Here is a 22999-nt window from a genome sequence, read left to right as displayed (position 1 = left end):
AAGAATGGTTGAAGCATCAGTTTAAGTGGAATACAAAATGTTATTAAAAAGTACAAGGGCAGCGAAGCTCTACCATTTGGATCACCAACGAAGTTGCCTAGGAAGCGGGAATGCACCAAGGCCACCTCCACCATGCAGAGGAAACTTCGCAGAATGGCAATGCAAGAAAATCCGCCAATACAATCGTCTTGACGTGTCTTTGGGGACTGTGAACCAGACGTTACACCATCAACTCAAGCTAGAAATAGCCATGAAAGCTCGCGGCCATTTTCTCACGGATGCCCACCAAATGGAACGAAAGTGTAACGCCCGGAAGCTGTACGAACGGCATCTGGCAAAACAAAGGTGGATGTACGTCCTAACGCTCGATGAAGCATGGATTTACCTTTCCGACTGCGGTAAACCGAGAGCCATCATGTACCGAGAGAAAGGCGCCAAGAACTTCAGAAGATGGGTCCGTATCTGTAAAGAGTCCTTCCCAAAAGGGTTCATGGTGGTTACTGGCTACTGTTACCGAGCTAAAGTGAAGATTCGTAGGGTGGCGAAGAACGGCAAGATAAATTCGCAGTATTTTCAGGAGAAGATCATGCGGCCGATCTATGAGCATGAGATTCCAACAATGTACGGAAATGATGCCAATCTGGTGCGCATTTACATGGACAAGGCCTCATCACATACCTCACGATCATCCCTCGCATTCTACAGGGAGATGGAGGAGGCAAATGGTATACAGGCGATACCTTTCAATGAGGTACCTGTTAAATCTCCAGATGCAAGTCCTATGGACTATTGTGGATTTGGATTTTTGAAGCGGGCTTTGCGAAAACTGCGTGTGACAACTGTGGAAGGACTTTGGAAAGCCGTGCAAAGGGAATGGGACAAGATTCTCCTCCCAGTTCTTCAGAGAAGCATATTACAGTGGAAATTACGCTGTCGGGCTATTGTTAGGAACCAAGGGAAACACATCGAGCACTTACGGACCTGGCGCCATGGACTCTTCTAAATTTTTAGGTAAGTCGAAATTGGCCAAATGTAGACTGAACAGTTTTTGTATTATCAGCATTGCCGCTTCTTAAGAAATGCAGAGACAAGATACGAGGAAAGCTCTGTCATCTGTTGACGATAAATATTCATCTTGAAAGTGCAGGAACAGAAGACGTAAACAGTACAATTAACAGCAGTTGGACAAACTGGAGAGAAGCAGCAGGAGTATTGTGTGACCGACGGGTACCAATATTTCTTAAAGCAAAAGTTTACAAAACAATAGTGAGAACTGCGTTATTATACGGGGCGAAATGTTGGACGACGGAGAAGAGAGACAAACAGAAATGGATGTGTGGATTGACGCGGAAGGAAAAAAGATAAGAATAAATGTCCAGAAAAGAGTAAAGGTGAGACTAGTAGTAGAAAAACAGCCAGCATGTATGAAGAAGGACTTTGGAATACGTAGCTCACCGAGTGGATGCTATAGAACTGAATGGGGAATTAGCCTAAGGCCAGCCAAAGAAAAGGTGGAAAGATTGTGTTGAGGACGATATCGTGCAATGTTATGTCACAGCGTGTATGTCACAAGATGGAAACAGGTGGACAGCGATCCGAAAAGCCGACCCCAGCTAACTGGGAACAAAGGCTTAGAAGAGGAAGATGATCCATTTTAAATACTTGCAATTAGGAGTGAAACCGGGATGTTCCTAACTTGCTTGTATATCTATCATTTGCGATTGCGAGTAGGTAAACAGTTAACATTCTCACGTCGTATTCTGGAGGTCTTGAGTTCCAATTCTGTGTCCGTCTAACATGATTGGATTGTCCAGGTTTTTGTCTTTTTCCCGCTTAATTTTATCAAGAAAATGCCCAGGCAGATCGATACCTTCTGGATTTGATGCCTTTAAAATATATTTCTTGTTTAACGAGCTTCCAGATACAACATGCCTTGCTTTTTTTTTTTTTTTTTTTTTTTTTTTTTTTTTTTTTTTTTTTTTTGTAACAACAATAAAAAGAAAGGGGATGAAAAGATGTCGACCAGGGTCTCTTTAAAAGTACCTGTCTGGCATTTTTCTGGTAGAACTGAGGAAAAATCTCAAGTCAAGATGGACGGCTACCAGATTCGAACCCTGAAACTATCGATTGCAAAACAAGAACGTTAACCACTAGCTTGCGATCGTTCGATAACATAAATCGTGAGTAACTTTGTTTAAATGTCAACTAAAAGCAGGGAATTCGTGTTATTATTCAGTTCAAAGTGTTTTGTCGTCGCGAATTCTGTCAAGGAATTTAAAGCTTAAAATGTATAAAACGATAATCATGCCTGTTGTCCTGTGTGGTTGCGAAACATGGAAAGCAAGCAGACTGAAAGTATTTGAGAGTAAATTGCTGAGAGGAATATTCGGACCCAAGAGGAATGGGAACGGGGGATGGCGGAAATTTCATAACAAGGAACTACATAATTGATACGGTTTAGCAATCATTGTTAGTCATCAAATCTAGGAGGCTCAGGTAGGCAGGTCATGTAGCCACAGTGGAAGAAAGTAGGAACACTTTCAAAGTTTTAACTACAAGTCCAATCGGAAAACGACCATTAGGAAGACCTAGGCGCAGATGGGAGGACAATATTAAGATGGATCTCGCAGAGATAGGAATACAAAGTAGAAACTGGATGCAGTTAGCTAAGGATAGAAGTCAGTGGAGAGCTTTTGTGAATGCGGCATTGATCCTCCGGATTTCATAGGCCATAGAGTTAGTAAATTTCTTTAATTTCTAAGAAATTGGTTTACCAAGAGTCCTTTATATATTTATCATACCTGTCCGTCCGTCCGTCCGGGACACAAAAAATCTCAAGAACTACTTGATGGAACACCATCAAATTTGACCAGTCAAAAATTAGAAATCAAATCCGTTGATGAACGGGATCCATCCATGGAAAGTGATAGAAATCAACCATTTCCGCCCGGTTTGAACATTAATCAGGATACAGCAGAAACCGGGAAATAGATGGGGAGAAGTGGTTTGTTCCAATCGATTTTCTAGTGTCGTGTGTCAACATAACTCTGTATTTCTCATCTCCTCCCTTTTGTTTATTGCGGTAGTTACTACAATAACCAAATACATATGTCATGATTGAGCTCCATGAATCTTTCAATTGGTACTACGCATGCATTACATAGTTAACAAAAAGTTTAAAAGTTAATGATAATTGTGTTATATCTCATTAACGACACTGTCTGCTGTTGTCTTGCTAATATCATAAATGAAATTAAATCTTTGTTTTACGTCCCACTATTATTCCGCGTCGCTAAAGAAGACAGTGATGCTGATAATGAGTGAAATGATGGAATAAAGAAAATGAGAGAAAACGGGAGAAAACTCACTTAGTGAGAGTTGGGATCGAACTATAGACCCCACGCACCATAGTCGAGTGTTCCATCACTGAGTCACCGCGGCTCCTCACTGACAAAAGGCTTAATACAGATTTGTATTTAGTATAAGTTTCACCTTCACAGATTGTGTGGTGGTTGTCGTAGAGCTTCATATATATATATATATACATATATATATATATATATATATATATATATATATATATATATATATATACAGGTTATTTCAAAAGAACACCGACAACGTTTGGAAGGTGGTTCTCGGTACCAAGAAAAGACAAACAGTATAGACCAACCTGGGTGCAAAAATGCTCCGTTTAAGAGTTATAGGCTGCCGAAAACATGAAAAACTGAATTTTAAAGGTCCATATCTCCAATACTATGGTACCTACCGTAGTCGGGTCAAGACTTCACTTAGTAACTAATATGTGCGCTATCCAAAAATACATGTTTCAAAATCCTGAGGTACTCGTGCGAGAATTTTTATGCAGAAAGTTTGGCTACGGTCATGTAAGTTGAAGTACTCACCAACTGTCTCTATAAAAATTGTTGCGGAAATACCGCAGGATTGTGAAATTTGGATAGGGCACATGCTAGTCCCTAAGTGAAGTCTTTACCCGACTTCGGTAGGTCCCATAGTTTTGAAGCTATGGACCTTTAAAGTTCATTTTTTTCATGTTTTCGGCAGCCTATAACTCCGAAAAGAAGCATTTGTGCACCCAAATTGGTCTATACTTTTCGTCTTATCTTGGTGTCAGGAATCATCTCCAAAACGTAGATGTTGTGTTTTAATACTCTCTATATATGTAGTTTTATCGATTTTCTCGAAAACGATGCATGAGGATTTACTCTTAAACATGTTCATCTTTATGAAATCTGTCGAATGATGTATGTATCATCTTTCCATTTGTTTATTTGTTATGCGTCAGTTTTTTTTTTTTTCTGTCTCGATGTAAACACAACACTGACATTCTTTCAAAAACAAAAATAAATGAGCATTGCTAAATGATCTCATAATGTTGTATCTTGTAGTTCGCTTATAATTAAATAAAAGGTCTGTTTATTTATTTATGATAGATGATTTTTTTTTTTAATCTTTCAAATTCCACATAGTGGTGAATAAAATTTTGTAGATCTTACAGATCAACATGTACTCAAGTAACCGAAAGTACTTGTAAATAAATAAATATTAACTGGCTTCAGTGTGAATATAACCCAAACATGATTTTTACTTAGAAGTCCAAACCGTTTTCAAATTAAAAGCACGTAACGATAAACTTTTAAAAATACAGTGTAATAATAGTAACGGGATCTAAAGAAACAATATGCTTAGAGAACATCTCGTGTTTCAGTATATGGTTCCAAGAACGATTCTTACCTGTGAGTGTCACTGAAAGGGGCTAAACTCCTTCCGCGTGCAATTCCTTACATCACTGGCCAATTTTGCATGAGCCAAAAGAGTAATAATACGTAACAGCGAAGGCAGGAGAGGACATTTGCATACAAACAACAAAATACAAACAAAACACAACAGAACAAGGACACACAAGGAATAAAAACTAGGCCAAGTGTCTTTGTAATGTCTGTTCGCAGCTCAAGAATGTTTCTAAAAATATACTATCAATTAGATTAAAGCTTTAAATACACTGGCCTGCCATTGGATGTAATCCCAGCAGGAATTACTAGCACACGAAGACGAGATGTCTAAGTTCTGATCCATCTCAGAGTGTCTAAAAGTAGTGTAGCACTCACTACATCAGAAGACGGCGCATCTGGAGATTTGGAGAACTTCAAAAAACATTTTATGTACTTCTAAGTGTCGTGTTTGGAACCAGAAGTAATATTAACGTTTTATATTTAATATGGCGCCAGCGAAAATAGCTTCACATTGGCAGAAACCACCCACAGCAGTGTATGAAGATAACTATGGCTATGGGATCAATTTTTATCAACCAATGATTGAATACTTGAACGCAAAAGACACAGGAAAAAGGCGACCAGAGCTGCCTCATTTGCCGTACGTTGAAGAGCGAGGATTGGACAGGTATCATTCTAGAAGAGAGGTCAAATCGTACACAGAGGATGATTTAAAAAGTTTAGTTAAGAAAAGCGAGAGTCACAGGACTAAGTTATCATCTGCATACACTGTCAGTGCTCGAAAGGCGTTTTCTCTCTCCAAATCTCTATCTGCGTCTGCCGTCACGAAGAGGCTTGTGCATCATATGGAACAAGAGAAGCAAGCTCTGGTCGAACAGGAAAAGGCTCTGCAAGAAGAGAGAATACGACAGCAGGAAGAACTTGCCGAATCGAGACGACAGCAGCTATTGGAATTTGATGCCGGCCAAAGTGTGAGAGGTATCGAAGCCCAAATTCTTCTTGACAGTTTTCAGAACGAGTCTTCAGCGTCAGGTTTGGACATCAACAAGTACAAACGAAACAAAGTGATCACTATTTACAGCAAACGAGACCACGATAAACTTATGGAGGACAGGAAGGAGCTCGCTGATTTGGATACTATTGTTCTAAAACCAGTAGATGAATTGAAGCATAATCTTCAGGCATTTGAGCAGAAAACGAATGAATATTTTGCTGACAAAAGGTACTGTAACAATTTAATTCCTGTGTCGACTCATGAAGACAGTACTCGCTTTATTCTTTTTATCCAGTCGAAAGTTGTGACTAATGACTGAAAATTACAAAAGAGACTCAAAGTGAGTATGGTCTCCATGATGTATTTTTACTTCCATGCTATTTGCAAATATTCCGTCTTTGTTCCCAGCTAGCTACATTATTTAAATAATTTCATTATGTTTTTGCTAATGATTAGAGTATGGATTTTTAGATGCAAGATTTTGACCATTTGGATGCTAAATGAGGTGCAACACAACTTGAAAATAGGTGCATGTTTAGGAAAGGAACACAGGAAGTTAGTGGTAGTGCAATTTAGTGTAAGGTGTCAGATTTTTAATTCCAAGACAAGCGAGTTTTGTGGTGAAGTTCGTACGTCTATAGGTTTTCTCCGAACTATGCCACTTTCTCATCATTCCACAAGTTTTGTCCATTTGAGGTAGAGTGCTTATTTCTCGTGCTAGGGGTCCTTGGTTCGATCCAACATCATGACCATTTGTTTTCTCTAGTGTGTCTCATGAATCCTCCCACACTCGTATTCTACTAATTCTTTTATGGGGGCCCGATGGCTTAGTAGAATAGATCTCACCTCTGGTGATCGGAGTCTCTGGTTCATTTCGGGCTAGGTGAGTTTGCGGTGAACAGTATCGTGTCCGTGGCTTTTCTCGGGGTTCTCCCACTTTCTTCATTCCACCATTTATTCATTTCTCATCATCACCGTCTCCTTTAGTCTAGTCGGCATAATCGTGGGACGTAAAACTCAAAGATTTCATTTCATTTTATACATTTTTTGTATCACTCTAAATCCCATAACACTGGCGCTCATTATGCCACCAGTAATTCAGTTAGTGTATCATAGGTATTCTCCCATTAATACCATTAATAGGTTGGTAAATAATAATAATAATAATAATAATAATACCATGTGTGCTCAACTACAACTCCCCAGCGCTACAAACACACTCAATCCAACACAGTAAGCTCTGGTTTTGTTCCTCGGGGTTGGTTCCCTCTTAATTCAGATATATCACCTTACAATGGTAGGTTAGAGCTGAAAACATTGTAATTGATGAGAAATCGAACCCAGGATAACTCACACCTTACAAGTACTACAAAAAGAAAAAATAGTACAATTATTACAAATACTTATGAATTACAATAAACTTCAAAGTTAATTTCAAATCATAACATTTGAATGCTCTCGCAGAGCTTTTTAAACTAAATAAACTATTGAATTTTGAATGAAGAATCAACTAACAAAATAACTATCCCATTTTTTAAAGCTATTTGAGTGGATTATAATAAAAATTAGCTTTACAAGATAAGTTTAATACAAGCAACAAGAATTTTAGAAATGTTCCAAAAAACCCATCAAAAGATTGTGATCTTGGCCAATAATTAGTTTTTGGATCAAGGGCTACACAATTTTTGAATCGCCCCTAAATCGAGTTTTCGTATTTTCTACGGAATAACCATATCATACTGAGTTAAGTGACAGTTTGGGTTTGGCTACACTATATGTAGTTGTCCAGATAGTATAAGGCGCACAAGGACATTTTTGTTGAAATACATTGGATCTTTTGATTCAAAAACAGAAAGAAGAAAAACAGTAATTCAGGTACTTGCAGTGGATTACTTGCCATATTTAATATTATAATGTACCATTAAAGAAAAATGATGAATATGCTTGATCTCATATTTGTGTTTCTAATAGAACATACATTTTTTAAAAAGGTCGATTAAAGAACAAGGAGGAAAAAATAGACCTTGAACTTATCAAGAAACTCGATATTTCAAGGTCTGAATTTGTGATCCTTGTTTTGTTATTTCCGAATGTTTTGAGTTGAATTTGTGCCAAATGAACTGTTCCCAATCGGGCGAGGATGAGGCGATCGTTACGGAATTGCCATGCTAAAATTGCTTTGTGTGTCAGGATTCCACAAAACCTGAGTCATCAATACAATTCGTACTGTTCTAATCACAGTGGAGATAAAAACCACTTCCTGATGTATTGACACTATAGTATTTTTGAAATTTCCAATTCAGTATTCAAAAGGCTAAAATGATAACTTTCTCCAGATTAAAGATTGCTAAACCACCTGATACTGATGTCTTTTTCTAAGAGGTTTTTTTGACAAAAAGCTGGACATAACCGTTTCACAAGATTTTTCACACTTACGCATACTTTAGAACCCTAAAGTTACTTTTTCAATAGTATAGATCGTGAGACAATAAATTCGAAGCTATTATTATTTCGATTATACCAACTATTTAACAAACGTACATTTGGTTATGCTTATGTATTTTAGCATTTAAGAATCCGCTATTATACAGGGCAACTCAAAATGATGGACCCGAGTTCAGAAATGTATTCTGTGAAATCTTATATAAACCTATGTTATTGTGAGACATGCACTTTGAAAGATTAACTTTGAAACTTTAGTTTCGACGCAGTGTTTCCATTTTCTACCACTAAGAAGCAGTAGCAAGCAGTTAAGGAAAATGACATTGACTAGAGGATGGAGATCTTTCAGTGTGTTTCATTATCAACTCGGTGATTAGTATGCAACAACATTTCCGTACCAAATATCGGAGACACTCACCTACAGGGAAGGCCATTCGTAAGTGGTCCAACAACATTGAATGACCTGTGTTCCTGATATTGATCGTAACACGCTACAAAAAGTTTGACAGGAGTTAGACTATTGGAGTGATGTGTGCCGTGTTATGCCAGGTGCTTACATAGAACATTTGTGATATAATTGAAGGAAACTTTGAGGGGCGCGGTGGCTCAGTGGTAGAGCGTTCACCTCCGGTGCTTGGGGTCCCTGGTTCGATCCCAGCTCGCGCCGTGTGGACTTTGTGGTGGACAAACATCGTGCTCGTGGGTTTTCTCGGGGTTCTCCCGTTTCCTCCCACTTTCTTCATTCCACCATCTCATCCATTTCTAATCTTCACCGTCTCCTTTAGCCTAACCGGCATAACCGTGGGACGTAAAACTTAAAGATTTCATTTTTTTTTTCATTTGAAGGAAACTTTGACAGCTTACCTTTCTTAGCACATGTCTCACAATAACACTTCTTTATTAGATTTCAATAAATTTGTGATATTAGGTCCATCATTTTGACTTGCCCTATATTTCGGAGAGAAATGCAGCATAAATGAAGCTTAGATATTTTTACGTTATAATAGAGAAATTCATCAAAATTATATTGTTTTAGGTATCTTGTGAAGAAAAAGTTCTAATGGTATTTTAATATAATTTTATGTAAAATTGGCAAAAACTATGTGCATAATGGATTAATTATTATTGAGGATCGGATTTATACGGCATATTTTTATCCTGGTATCTTTTTATATCTCAAATTAAGTATAAACACATTTGTAACTCTTAGTAGCACGAAAATATATTTTTAATTCGTCATATAAATGCATAATTAAACCAAATTTTAGCTTTGGATCCGAAGTTATACAAAAACATATTTTTTTCCCTTATTTTAGGCAACTTTCACTTATTGCTCAAAAATATATTTGCCAGTATTGGCAACGGGTTCTTCGAGTTTGCTTTCTTAGAAGTATTTTCCTTGTGTAACGGGATTTAAAGAAACACTGTATATTGTAAGAGGGTCAAAGTAATTGACCTAGCATAGCATTAACCTCGGAAAAACAAATCGACGTCTCAGACTCTGTGGTACTCTTCCCGTATAAAGATACCTGTTGTCACTTTGTTTTGTTGTATATTGGTGGAAAACATTTCCATCCGCATCCAGGGGAGAGTTTAATACACGAGAGATGATGAAACTAATATCCCCTGGAGAGTCTTCCATCAGGCCACCCGGTGTAACTATCACTGGCCTTTTTCTTTTTTCTTTCTTTTTTTTTTTTTCACAACGTAGTGATATTTTTCGCATATGGAAATTATTAGACATTCCTTGAATTGTTCTTGGAGAGATCCCTGGCATCACTCAGTATAGTTCCAAGATGCCTAAATTCAGATGCTTCAGTAGTGTGAGGTTGGATGTTTTCTACATCGTATTTTGCCATTCTTAGGGTATGAATGGATGCGTATTTTCAAATCTTTTAGACCAAAGAAATCCGAGCCCTAATTTTTATGTGTATCTCCATTATAACATTTTGTAGAAAATGTTTGTTTTTGTTGCTATTAACACATTGAATTCCGAGCTTCTTCGTGGCTAAACGGTTAGCGTACCCGCCTTTCGCGTGGGAAACGGGTTCGATTCTCGGTGGGAGCTCATGTGGTTCGGATACCAAGTTAATCAGTAGGTCCTCGTCTCATATAACTCGCTGCTGAACGTGACATTAAACTCAATATCAACTCAACATTGAATTCCACACTAGAAGAAAGTGCTTGGGGTCACAGAGCTATATTACGAAAGATACATATATAAAACTTGGAAAAGAAAATGATCTTGTGTAATGAATAACATTTTACTGTTTTGTGGGTGAGAGTTGCCCTGAGTATCTCATGAGTTATAGTTCAATACTGATCACTTGATTGTTAACAGAGTTTAGAACTAAGGTTACAAATATTCAGAAAAGCTGTTAAGTAATCAAATGGAAAGGAAGATAGAAGCGATTTAATATAGGAAAAATATTAACGTGTGCTACAAATTTCAAACTTAATATCTTAGAAATTTTAATGCTTGGGGGCAGAGCGTAGCTCATCAGAAATTTGTAATACTATCTATTAAGATAATTTAAGGATGTATTTAATAAATTTCTTAGGATAAAAGAATGAAAAAAAAAATAGAAATCAATTTCTTCGGTTATTTTCAACATCACACCATAAGCTGTCAGGATTCGAAATGGTATAAATTACAAAAATCTCTACATTGGAATTGCACATGTAATACTCACTGGATAATTCAGCTTTGATGATCTTCTAACATTGACTTTTCACTATTAGATCTTAATTCATACTTCCCGAGTTAACTCTTCGTACCAATTACCACCATTCTGTTCCGGGATCCAGACGCTTCCTTGTTGTAGCGTAGAGCTTAGCTCAGGCTTTCTTATGAAATTTCTTATTCTGTTATTTTCATATTGGAAAACTTTCTATAACTTTGGTGTGATGCCTACGTTATCTGTTTTCATTTCCTTAAACAAATAGCTTGATTCTCGGTCCCTTACCTTACAACAGCCAAAATAAATTTCCAAAATGCTTGTTTGAATTTTGGTTACTTTACATTATTATGAAGAAATTGAAAATTTGTTATGAACTGTATTAAGGCGCAGAAATTGCAACGCCTGACGGATAAAGTTATGTCTGCTGTGTTATATATTTACTTCATGGGGACTCGATGTAAAACTAGTGAGAGTTAAATACTACTAGCATGTTAGTTAGTGTGTTAATAAAAAACAAATAGAAGAGTCACGTGTGCACCACGTGAAGATGTGTGATTTGTAGTGCATGATATTTTCTCAACTAGTATTGAAACTGAAAGTAGTAGTAGATTTTTGCCACTTCCGATTTCATTAAAAAGTTTAGAACGGAAATGGGATTCTTTAGAATAGAGAGTTTAGAATGGATTCTTGTAACTCTTAATTAATTCCAGAAAACCGCTTTTCGTTATCTATTGCAGTTATGCCATGAGTTTGTCTATGAATAACACTACGTAGGAACGTATGTATCTCAGTCATAGCGATAACCAACTATTTCTTAGAAATCTAGACATCTATAATCTCACACCAATATTCATGAGCATTCTGTTTATGATGAAATCAAAAGAAATGAGTTTCCGAGAATGATTTTTAGTGCATGTAGTTAACGCGTTTATTCGTGTTTATAAAAGTGGTCCAAGTATTGTATCATGGGAAGGCATTGACAAACATTATAGAGGTGCACTCATGTCCAAAATTATTGTCGCATGTTCAAGTGAACTTCCTGGTGGGCAAACACTATGTGCGTGGGTTTCCTCGGGGTTCTCCCGTTTTCTCCCACTTTATTCGTTCCACCATTTCATTCATTTCTCATCGTCACCGTCTATTTTACCCTAGCCGGCATAAGCGTGGGACGTAAAACTCAAAGATTTCATTTTTTTTATATTGTCGCATGTCTATAAATATGTTGTTATTGCAATACAATTTGATAACGAATTCGCCCGGTATTTCTTATAATGTTAGTATGTGTATAATTGGCAAAGACATGTATGTGGCAAATTACATGTCAAAAGAGCAATAAAACGAAAATAAAACTTTCTTGTCCATTTAGCAACATTTTGTTTTATTCATTGTAATTTTCGTGTTTATAATTCTTTTCCTATGAAATTTACGACAAACATACATTTCCCGATTATACACATAGTATCAGTATTAAATGTACCCTGGAAAATCATTATCAAATTATCTTACAAGAAGACAGTTATAGATATGCGATAGTCATTTTGGACATAATTGTACATATTTTATTTGATGTTGAATTACAGATGGTCCTCATTATACGAACTCTGTTGACAGCACACACCAGAACTACGATCTGTTCTTCGTAGTAAAAGTCTAAAGTCTTAATACCACGACTTACAGATCCCAAGTAGTTTTGTTCCTCGACTAATGCTGAGGTCCAATACCCACCACTGTAGTTAATAGTGAAATAGTAGATATATGTACCTACAGGAATATACTTGTGTAATCATATTTGTTAATGCATGAACTTACACGATAACGTTGGATAAAGTAGTTCACATCGTACGCGAAAACATTGAAAGGTAGAATTACAAAGCAGTTTTGCGGACAAAGAAATCTTAAGTTAATCATAAATGAGTTTTAAAATATGCAAAGTTTCGTTTCACAATCTTTATCTTTCGCAAGTCATTTTGAGGAGTAATTAAGTAAAAGTTTATTCACGGACAAAAGTTTAACGTAGGCCGTGACACTATTACGGTTTTTATTCTGTAGCGATTAAGTTTAAAACCAAGGGCGCCGATCCTCGGGGGAGGAGGGGCCAAAGCTCATGTGGGCCCCCTATTGTATTTATGAATATATAAAATTTGGCATAATTTGAATGCAATTTGTCTTAAAATCCTCATATATATACCTTCTGCATCTGAATGCCCCCCCCCCCCCCCCCCGCCCAAATTTACAGAGAAATCGGCGCTCTTGGTCCGGAATTTATTTCTGCTATTTTCAGTCTTCATAGAGGGTTACAAAAGAAGATGGTACGTAGTCTTACAACGCCAAATCTATTCTGGAATGAAGTTTCTGGTTCGATCCCAGCTCGCGTCAAGTTAACTTTGTGGTGGAAAGCACCGTGTGGGGGGATTTTCTCTGGGTTCTCCCGTTTCCTTCCACTTTCTTCACTCCACCATTTCATTCATTTCTCATCATGACCGTCTCTTTTAGCCTAGCCGATATAACCGTGGAACATAAAACTTAAAGATGGTATTTTTTCAATTGCAGAAAGCCGCTTCTCGCTCTTTTATCGTTTTCCGCTCTATAGTGACGAGCGTTGAAACTGGAGGTGATCGAGTTCTACCACTTTCGGTTTAAATATAATTCTTATAGAATTAGATTCCTAAATTTTTACTTTCTTTATCCTGGAAGATTTGGTTGTGATTTATCAAATACTTCTTGAGGTGTTTTTTTTTTTTTCGGACAAATGGAAGGACATGCGGACAGGTAAATACATAAAGAAGTTTTAGTAAAACAAATTCCATGAAAATTACTTCACATCCGTGTTAAAAATTCACCTATTTTTGGTGCAGTTTTCTTAGTAATGCTGATGTCTAAGCACCCATATGGCACTTTGACGCATACGTTTCAGCGACCAGTTGTCGTCATCGTCACTGCGTGTTCGTATGGAAATCGCTGCTTTGAAACGTATAAGTCGAATTGCCATATCGGTGCTTTGGTGGGTATATGTATATATATCTTATTTAATTAATTGATATACAACACGTCATTAAGTAATAATACTGCTGACTCTTAATGAGTACATAATATATCATGTAATTTTACTATTTGTTCATAGCAAGCAGACAAGCATCGAGATTGAACAGCTGAATGCCCGCGTTGTGGAAGCAGAGACCAAGCTGAAGACTGAAGTGACACGCATCAAGAAGAAGCTGCAGATCCAGATCACTGAGCTCGAGATGTCTCTTGATGCTGCAAACAAGAACAACATCGAGCTTCAGAAGACAATCAAGAAGCAGTCCCTGCAACTCACCGTAAGTCCATTAACGTATCTTCTTAATGATTCTTTCTTTTTCATACTGCCGTTGTTTTAGTTTATAAGTGATCTGGGAGGAAATAGAGAAAACATAACGAGTGTTTCTTTTAGAGGCAGAGAACTCTAAACTAGCACCACTGTTTTCTATGACAGCTGATATTACATTTCTGAGTTTTTATGAGGTTATTTTGGTTTGGTAATTCATCATGAATAGACTCACGCTGGAGCAACGTTTGCAAATTGTGCAACTTTATTTTGAAAACGATGATTCAATTGGACAAACTCATCGGGCATTATATGCATTTTACGGTGCTCATAATCGTACATCAGAGCGGTTAATTCGAGAAACTATGGATCGTTTTCACAATACATTTACTCTAAACGATAATACGCATCCCGTAAGACGTCGTCATCGTTTGGTGCGCTCAATGGGCCGGTGGAACCATTGGTCCATGTGTCTTCAAAAATTATGCTGGTTAGAACGTTACAGTCAACGGTGAGAGGTACAGAGGCATGATTACTAACTTTTTCATGCCTCAATTGTAAGACGTTAATGTTGCAGGTATGTGGTGTCTGCAGGATGGCGCCACATTTCACACAGCGCGCGCCACAATTAATTTGTTGAAAGAAACATTTGACGAACGATTAATTTCAAGAAATGGATCTGTTAACTGGCCACCTAGTTCGTGCGATTTGATGCCATTAGATTTTTTCACTGTGGATATGTAAAGTCACATGTCTATCCCGAGAAACCAGAAACAGGTGAGCACTTGCAAGCCAACATTCGGCACGTTATTGCCGAAATACAGCTTCATTTACTGCGAAGAGAGTGTGTGTGAAAATTAAATCTCCAGGTTACGGCATGTACTCTCCAGCCGCGGTGGCTACATGCCAGAAATCATATTGAAACATTAATGCCATAAAATGATCTGTCAAATAAAGCCTATTTCATGGATATTAAAAATATTTTTCTGTGTTTTATTTCAACATAACGTTCTCCGCCTCTAAAACAAAACCACCCAATGCGTTGTAAATTTTTAACTCAAAAACATCTGTTGCAGAATTACGTCCGAAGTTCAGTTGTCTCATTAAACTGACTCATCGTGACATCATACCGTTGCTCTCTTACCTCCATTGATTACGAACAGTGAGTTTGATTGAAGTTGAGGTTCTTTAATTAATTCTGCAAATACAATTTTTTTGGTACACGAACTACGCACTGGAATCTGACAAATCCTGGAATACTTGATTGATTTTATGTAAAATTAGCTAAAATTATCGTTTTCCGCGCGGGGAGAATAATTTTATGGGGAATATTTGATCCTCATTCCCCACCATAGGATACGCATTCCGGTATCCTATACGATATTCTATTTTCGGCATAAATTTTGTAGCCTCCGATCCCCCTTAGCCAAAGTGACATGATCAAGGCTCAGCTCGAGGTAGGTTCTAGGTTCCAAAGTTCATTTCAAAACTGATCTGCGATCACCAACAGCATACAACATAAAATTTTAGTGTGGTTAAAGTAATTATAAAAACTGCTCCTTTTCTGCTCCCTTAAAATCGAAATTTTTGAAGCGATGGGACACGTGTCTGTTTATTTTAATAAGGAATTTATATACCTTTTTTCACCGTCGTAACTTGAGGAGCTCGTTAGGTACCCTATTTTTGATTGAAATTTTATTCCTCGTACCCTCTTTCAAATACATTTTTGAATCAAAGTTGTATCACAGAAACCTTGTTCAAGGTAGGTACTAACGATGTTTAAAACTTCATGTGATCACAAAAACAGACAACGTTGCTTTGAATGTGGCGAAAAAAATATAGAAACCTCTCTCCTTCCGCCCTTGAAACGGGAAATTTCTAAAACGCTGGAACATGTGCCCGTTTCTTTTTGAACAAGGAGTTCATAAGCGGAGTTTCATGTTCCTATCTTGAGGGGCTCACGAGATACTATATTTTGGCTGAAATTTTGATCCCTCGCTACTTTCTTGAATCAAAGTGAGATGACAAAAAGCTAACTTCAGGCAAAATTTATTTCAAACTGTTCAGTCGTTTTCCCGTGGTGCGATCACACACAAGATCAGATTCATTTTTATGTATAAGATTTTGAAACTAACATGTTTTAATGTATGAAAATAATAAATATGAAGTTTGTATAGAACAGTCATGTGAATTTCTAGCGTTGATGATCGCAAAGGAAGTTTGTCATTGGTGTTCGAGTCTAAATAAATGCAGATATACTGTAATGATTATTAGTTACTTCAAACTGCGTTACATTACAATGTACGTCATGAGTTGCTGGTTTTCAATAAAATGAATGCCAAAATTCTCAATATGCCAATAAATTAATAAATTAAAAAATCTTTATAAAGATACCTACGTAGATTTTTTTTATCTCGTAGAAAGTACGATTTCTACAATGTAAAATATTAAATTGCTGCCGCTTTCACACACTACATTTGAAAAGATATAGCACATACATAAATTAACTATACTATTTTCAGAAGCTGAGGCTGGGAACTGAATTTTCATTAAGTCTCGTTTAGTAGTCTCGTAAAACAAATTCAGGGTATAAGTTTAAAATGTCGTCGGGGTACTTCAAACCTCAGTGTGTAGTTGCAGGCTAAGGAGGGAGGAGATGCTTGGTCCATTTTCAAATAAGCGAATTACATATGCCATTTCTTCTCGTAATGCACGTGTGTATGTGATGCCTCTATGGTGAGACCATGGATTAGTAATGTCAAGACGTCTCCTGGCACTGCTGGGGAAAAGTGAGCTTGCCTTAACACTCTATTGCTGACGTTGAATATACCGGTGGTCTGCTATTCAGTAGAAGAGTTTCCTTCACCAGCAGGCATAACTGAGAAATGGGCTTTGGCCCACCGCGAATTGGCTGTATCCCAAGGGTGTCATTATCCGCCCCAGAAATGGCAGGAGATTTGTTGTACACAATGGCAATAAACCCCAACGAATCGTTTTAAGAAGTAATTCAACTGGTAGGAGGGGAATAGTCTTCCTTGAATCTGACATATCCTGAATATTCATTCCATTTTCAGATGGGTGATGGTGGGGTCGTAAGTTATAAGATACCCACCATACTAAAGCCTGGGAAGTTGCTGTGAACTTACTCATTATCTCCAACTAGCACACTCAATTCATTCAATTAGTCCTAGATTTGAGACAGGAAAGATTTCTGGCACCTGAAATAGAATTCACCGTCTGCTATCTCTACATGAGAACATACTATACCGCATGACCTTCAGTGGATGAGCGAAGTTACTTCTGGTATCAACTAAATGGCAGAGTTCCAAAAGTTTCATTTAATTCAAGATTCTTTCAAACGACTGAGTGGTAGATAGAGAACGCATAGACAAGCACACATTTCACTTTTTTGTCCTACACATAGATTTTATCTTCTTTATCCGTGATTTATCTTTTAACTTTTGTCCTTCAGAAATTTACACAAATGCAACTCTTTCACTATAATCTTTTTAGGTCAGCGCCAAATCAGTTATTCTAGTTTCTGTATCTAGTAAAATTTTTGTGGAACCCCACTAGATAATGAAAGAAGTATTGGGAAAAGTAATTCATGGTTTGACCCAAGGATGTTATAAAATAGAGGATCTGCCCATACAACAAAATCGTGAAGCCATACGTCACAGTTCCGCCACACCTACTCTGCCCGCTCCGCGCCACTAAAATCGCAATGTTTCGAGCCAACAATCATGGCGGAAACGAGAGTAGCCAATCAGACGTGCCGGCTCAGACGATGCTCGGTTGTTTTATGGCTTCATTGAGTTCATATGATGAAGATACGTATGGGCTGATCCTCTATTTTATAACATCCTTGGTTTGACCCATCTAATATCAAATGAAATGAAATTTAAATTTAACGTCACACGATTATTTGGAGCAAAATTATAGTGTCCTCATATGTTTGTGAGTAGGACCCTCCGAGAGTGAATGGCTTTTAACATGAGTCCTGATTGGAAGGGGTGACGAAGCTAGCTTTGTATTGAAGTAGTAAATATCGTATGGGTCACCTTGTTGTCTCAGCCTTATTCCTATTCAGTGTCCTTGTCCGCAGGATAGTAGTTTTAACTCCGCCATCACTGTGGGGACCAGACGTTTTGGGTAATCACATTTTGTATTGTATGGCTCTGCACCATCAGTATATAGTTTATTGGGTGCTTAAGGGGTCCCGTTACGTAGTATATAGTATAAGTAACTCCGGTGAGGAAAGACTATGCAAGATAAATCCATCCCAATATTCCTGTCACTGTGTAGCTTATATCAGTCTCAGGGGCCTACCCCACACATCCGGATGCCACAGATCTGCGCGTGTCATAGTTTTTTTTAATATATCACATATTAAGGTATTTTCAGGGAAATTCATTGTAAAAATGAGTATATTACTAATACTTTGTTTTATGAACGCACGTGATAGTGTCTGTGTTGTTTGTTTTAAGGTGCATATGTTGTGTTCTAAAGCTTCTTGTTTTTGTTGATCAACAGGAAATCCAGGCTCATTACGACGAAGTCCAGAGACAATTGCAAGTGACGTTGGACCAATTGGGCATTGCTCAGCGCAAAGTACAATCACTCACCGCAGAGGTTGAGGAAGTCCGTGGCAACTTCGAATCCGTAAGTTCATTTCACTTCTTTTTAGTAAATATTTGAAATGCAGAAAACTGGCTTTACAACAAATGTTTAAATTAAATTCTCTCGGAACGAATAATGATAATATAATTATGAAAACATTAACTTAAAATCGAATCAATAGTTATATATTCGTTCTGAGAGGGATTCGAAAATGATTCTGATTTTCCTAAAACCGTATGTAATCTAAAAGTTTTCTTCTAAAGCAAACCCCCGCATGCTACTTGATCATACTGATCTTTTTTCTGAAAGATAAAAAATAGTACAAAATAGTACCAGATTACGTTGTTTACTTGAACAGTGCAAGATCAAAATAGTTGTGCATAGTCACCATGCTAAATTATTTTCTCAATGCTTAATTTAAAGTAAACAAATTAATTTGATTACTGTTCCCTGTAGCTCTATATTTTTCCTACTTTAAACAAAAATAGTCACTATGCTTCTTGACCAGGATTGGGTAGCATAGTGGTTAACGCACCGTCACGATAAGTCGAAGACTCAGATTTATTTCCCGGTCCAGTCGAATATCTTTTACTTTTTGTATTTTATTAAGATAAAGTTTGCCCGTTTTAAGAACTGACCTCTAACATGCTAGGCAAGCCGATAATGGAGCCGTTCTGAATACAGGTTTTAGAATCCTGCGGTACTTCCGTAACAATTTTATGGAGGTAGTTAGTGAGTACTTCAAATTATATGCCCGTAGCCAAACTCCCTCTATAAAAATTGTTGCGTGACTATCACAGGATTCTGAAACATGTATTTTTGGAGAGCGGACATATTAGTTCCTAAGTGAAGTCTTGACCCGACTACGGTATGTCCCATAGTTTTGGAGCTATGGACCTTTAAAGTTTTTTAATGTTTTCGGCAGCCTATAATTCCGAAAGGAAACATTGTGTACCCAGGTTGGTCTATACTTTTTGTCTTAACTTGGTGTCAGGAATCACCTCCCAAATGTTGTTGGTGTTGTTTTGATACATATACATAATAAGATTTTCCCCAAAGTTAATTCCGTCACCACCCATTTTAGTATAAATTTACATAACAATCTATTTTCTTTTCACAGGCTTTGAGGGCTAAGCGCAATATTGAGCAGAGCTACGAGGAAGCTACAACCCGTATCAACGAACTCACCACCATCAACGTTAACATTGCATCTGCAAAAGCCAAAATTGAACAGGATCTTTCCAACCTTTCAGCTGACTACGATGAGGTTACTAAGGAGCTCAGGGTAAGTTAACATTCTGTCAGTGTTGAGAACAATGTTAGAGTTGATTTCCTGTACGAATACTATTATTATTTTACTAATGTTTAGGTGAACAACATTAATTAAAAGAAATCTTTGAATAATTAACAGTACTAATTCGAGCTGCAGCCATGAGGTGGGCAATTCAACAACCAAAACAAAATTTACTATTTCAATTGAGTCCAGAGGCTCAACACTTTAAAAAGGGACACTTTGTAGGGGTGTACGACCATATATAAAAAATAGTTTAGTTTGCCATTGTCCTTTCTTATACGTAATTATTAAATATAATTGTTCATAGGATAGGATTCAAAGTTAACTTACTTCAGATATAACCTGAGAGGTAAAGTGGCGTACGCAAGGTGAGTTTTCGGTATTAATTCCTTCCCCCTCCGAATACAAGAATTAAAATTTTCCATGTTAAGATTTGTATACAAACACCTGAAATTATGTGAACTTGGCAAATCGAACTCCTCCCCTCCCCCTGTTGATAAAGTTCTGTGTACGCCAGTGTGAAAGGCCAATTTACACTGGAATCGCTCCTTCCCCTCCCACTAAAAAGGTGAGAAACAAACTGTGACGTTACACAGCACCCAGTTGGAAATGACGTTTATGCACTTAGTAAATCATTCGTAATACACATTGCTGTAGACAAGTTCTGTATGAAGATGGTAAAACACTATCTGTACATTTGTACAGGCAAGCAGTTTATGACTTTATGAATTAAATATAAAATGCTTTCAGCTCACTGGCAAAAACGAAATATATCTATTGCTAAATACTTTTTAATTAAGCCGTTATCAACTTTTCTCCAGCATTATAAATGTCAGTGTTACCAACTACCAGAGCGAGAAGCAAAAAATGACCAGAAAGTGGCATTGCATGTTTTGCCATGGTCGTATTGATTTGGTTCTTAAAGTTGAAATTCGCTCCCCCGTGCATATATACATATATGTTTTGCCATCCTCGAAGGGAGTTACTCCTTTCCTTAGTTTTATTTATTTATTTATTTATTTATTTTTTTGTTTTGTTTTGTACGGTAGTTGATTTTATTTGTTAATTGAAGTGTAGCGTCCGTCTTCAGCACCGAGCCTATATAAGACGTTTATGCCTACAAGTTAAAATGAAATCTCATCCAACGTAATGGTTGAAATTAAAATGCTCTCCCACCGAGTATCGAACTCGAGACTACATACACCAAAGGTACGCGTTTTAGCCACTAAACTAACGCAGAGGGCACTTGATATTACAGCTTGATACCAAGAAAAGATATGAAATGCCGTCGTAATTTAAGTGTAACATAATCGAAATTTATACGTATGTGATATCGATTCCTGTTCTTATTCAACATGTAATCGAAAATTAGCGTTATCATATTGAAGATTAACAGACGGAAGTCAAGAATGGCTTAGAAAACAGAATACCTTCATATTTTCAGAGAGCTTTTCATGACTAATGCGGAAGCGCCATATGTACAGGGTGGCGAAGGAAAACAGGAAAATTTTAATTGACGTAAAATGCACTAATCAACACAGGAAAGAATACATTTAATGATTCAGATGCATGTAGAGAGTATGCCATTAACAGTGACATTAGCTACAGCGCTTATATGTCACTTTATTTCTTGAAGGGCGCGGTGGCTCAATGGTACAGGGTTCACCTGTGGTTCCTGGAGTCCTTGGTTCGATCCTAGCTCCCGCCAAGTGAACTTTGATGGGCAAACACCGTGTGCGTGGGTTTCCTCGGGGTTCTCCCGTTTCCTTCCACTTTCTTCATTTCACCATTTCATTCATTTCTCATCATCACCGTCTCCTTTTAGGCTAGCCGGCATAACCATGGGACGTAAAACTTAAAGATTTAATTTCATTTTTTTTTTTTTTTCGCATAACTTCCATGCTTCATTATTACTAAAGGGCAAAGTCTTTTCAATGTTGTCTTATCAGTCCAAACAAATACCGGCCATACAATGTTACTAATTGTTAATTCAAAATTTCGTTTACCTGCGCCAGCCTGTACTTGACGAAGGCTTATGAATTTTATGTATAACGCACTAAGGTGCACTGCACTCCAGAATAAAACGATGTGCTGCAAGTTGACCAAAGTAGATGTTTGTCATTTGTAGGTTCATTTACATATTTTTTTCTTAATATTGCTAATGTTTCGCAAATTTGAACTTCTTTCTATATTGCGAAAGCCAACAAACTAAGCTAACGTACTAACTTCTAGTTTTAGTTTAGGTATAAATTGAAAGGAATAAAATTCTAAAGCAAGTAAAAAAACTTAAAATAGTGAGGAAAAGCTGTAAAGTAAAAATGTTATTTTGCATTCGCTTACAGCTAGTAGATGAGCGCTACCAGCGTGTGCAAGTTGAGCTGAAGCACACCGTCGAGCTGTTGCACGAGGAACAAGAGCGTGTTGTGAAGATCGAATCCATCAAGAAGTCTCTGGAGATTGAAGTGAAGAACTTGTCTGTGCGACTGGAGGAGGTTGAAGCCAATGCTATTGTTGGTGGCAAGAGGATCATCAGCAAGCTGGAAGCTAGGGTAAGCATTACCTCCATCATTAGCAATGATTTTAAAGCTATTTAAAAATCAGCATAGTTGGAAAAATTAATGGGAAATTAACGGATTAAAATTAAAAGTTAAACCTTTCACTATTTTTTTTTTAATGGTAAAGCAACCCCTTACTGTAATTAATCTCTGTTGCAGTTACGGCAACACATTATTGCCTTCATCAAGCACATCATCGAACTAAAATCTCATGTTTTTCATAACATGGAAAAAGGTCACTCTAACAGCTAATAAGGCTCTCGTTTTGTTTTTAATGTTCTAAATTTTGAGTTACGTACATACATCAAATTTTACTTAGGTTCTAACTTTTTTACTTTGTACGGAGTTTCCTTTA

General features: G+C 37.2%; 1 protein-coding gene across 1 annotated transcript in view; it reads left to right on the top strand.

Annotated features, from left to right (window-relative positions):
- Prm (Paramyosin) overlaps nucleotides 1-22999 on the top strand; it is a 153495-nt gene that overhangs the window by 125609 nt on the left and 4887 nt on the right. The window contains exons 13-16 of the mRNA XM_081744655.1: nucleotides 13993-14188; nucleotides 18709-18837; nucleotides 19916-20080; nucleotides 22432-22638. Coding sequence (XP_081600781.1) covers nucleotides 13993-14188; nucleotides 18709-18837; nucleotides 19916-20080; nucleotides 22432-22638 — 697 coding nt within the window. The remainder of the gene's footprint in view (nucleotides 1-13992; nucleotides 14189-18708; nucleotides 18838-19915; nucleotides 20081-22431; nucleotides 22639-22999) is intronic.

This window comes from Thermobia domestica, chromosome 17 (assembly GCF_964235325.1).
Source record: "Thermobia domestica chromosome 17, izTheDome1.hap1.1, whole genome shotgun sequence".
In the NCBI taxonomy this organism is placed as follows: domain Eukaryota; kingdom Metazoa; phylum Arthropoda; class Insecta; order Zygentoma; family Lepismatidae; genus Thermobia; species Thermobia domestica.
Note: the sequence above shows the minus strand (reverse complement) of the source record. Positions and strands in the feature narration are given on the sequence as shown.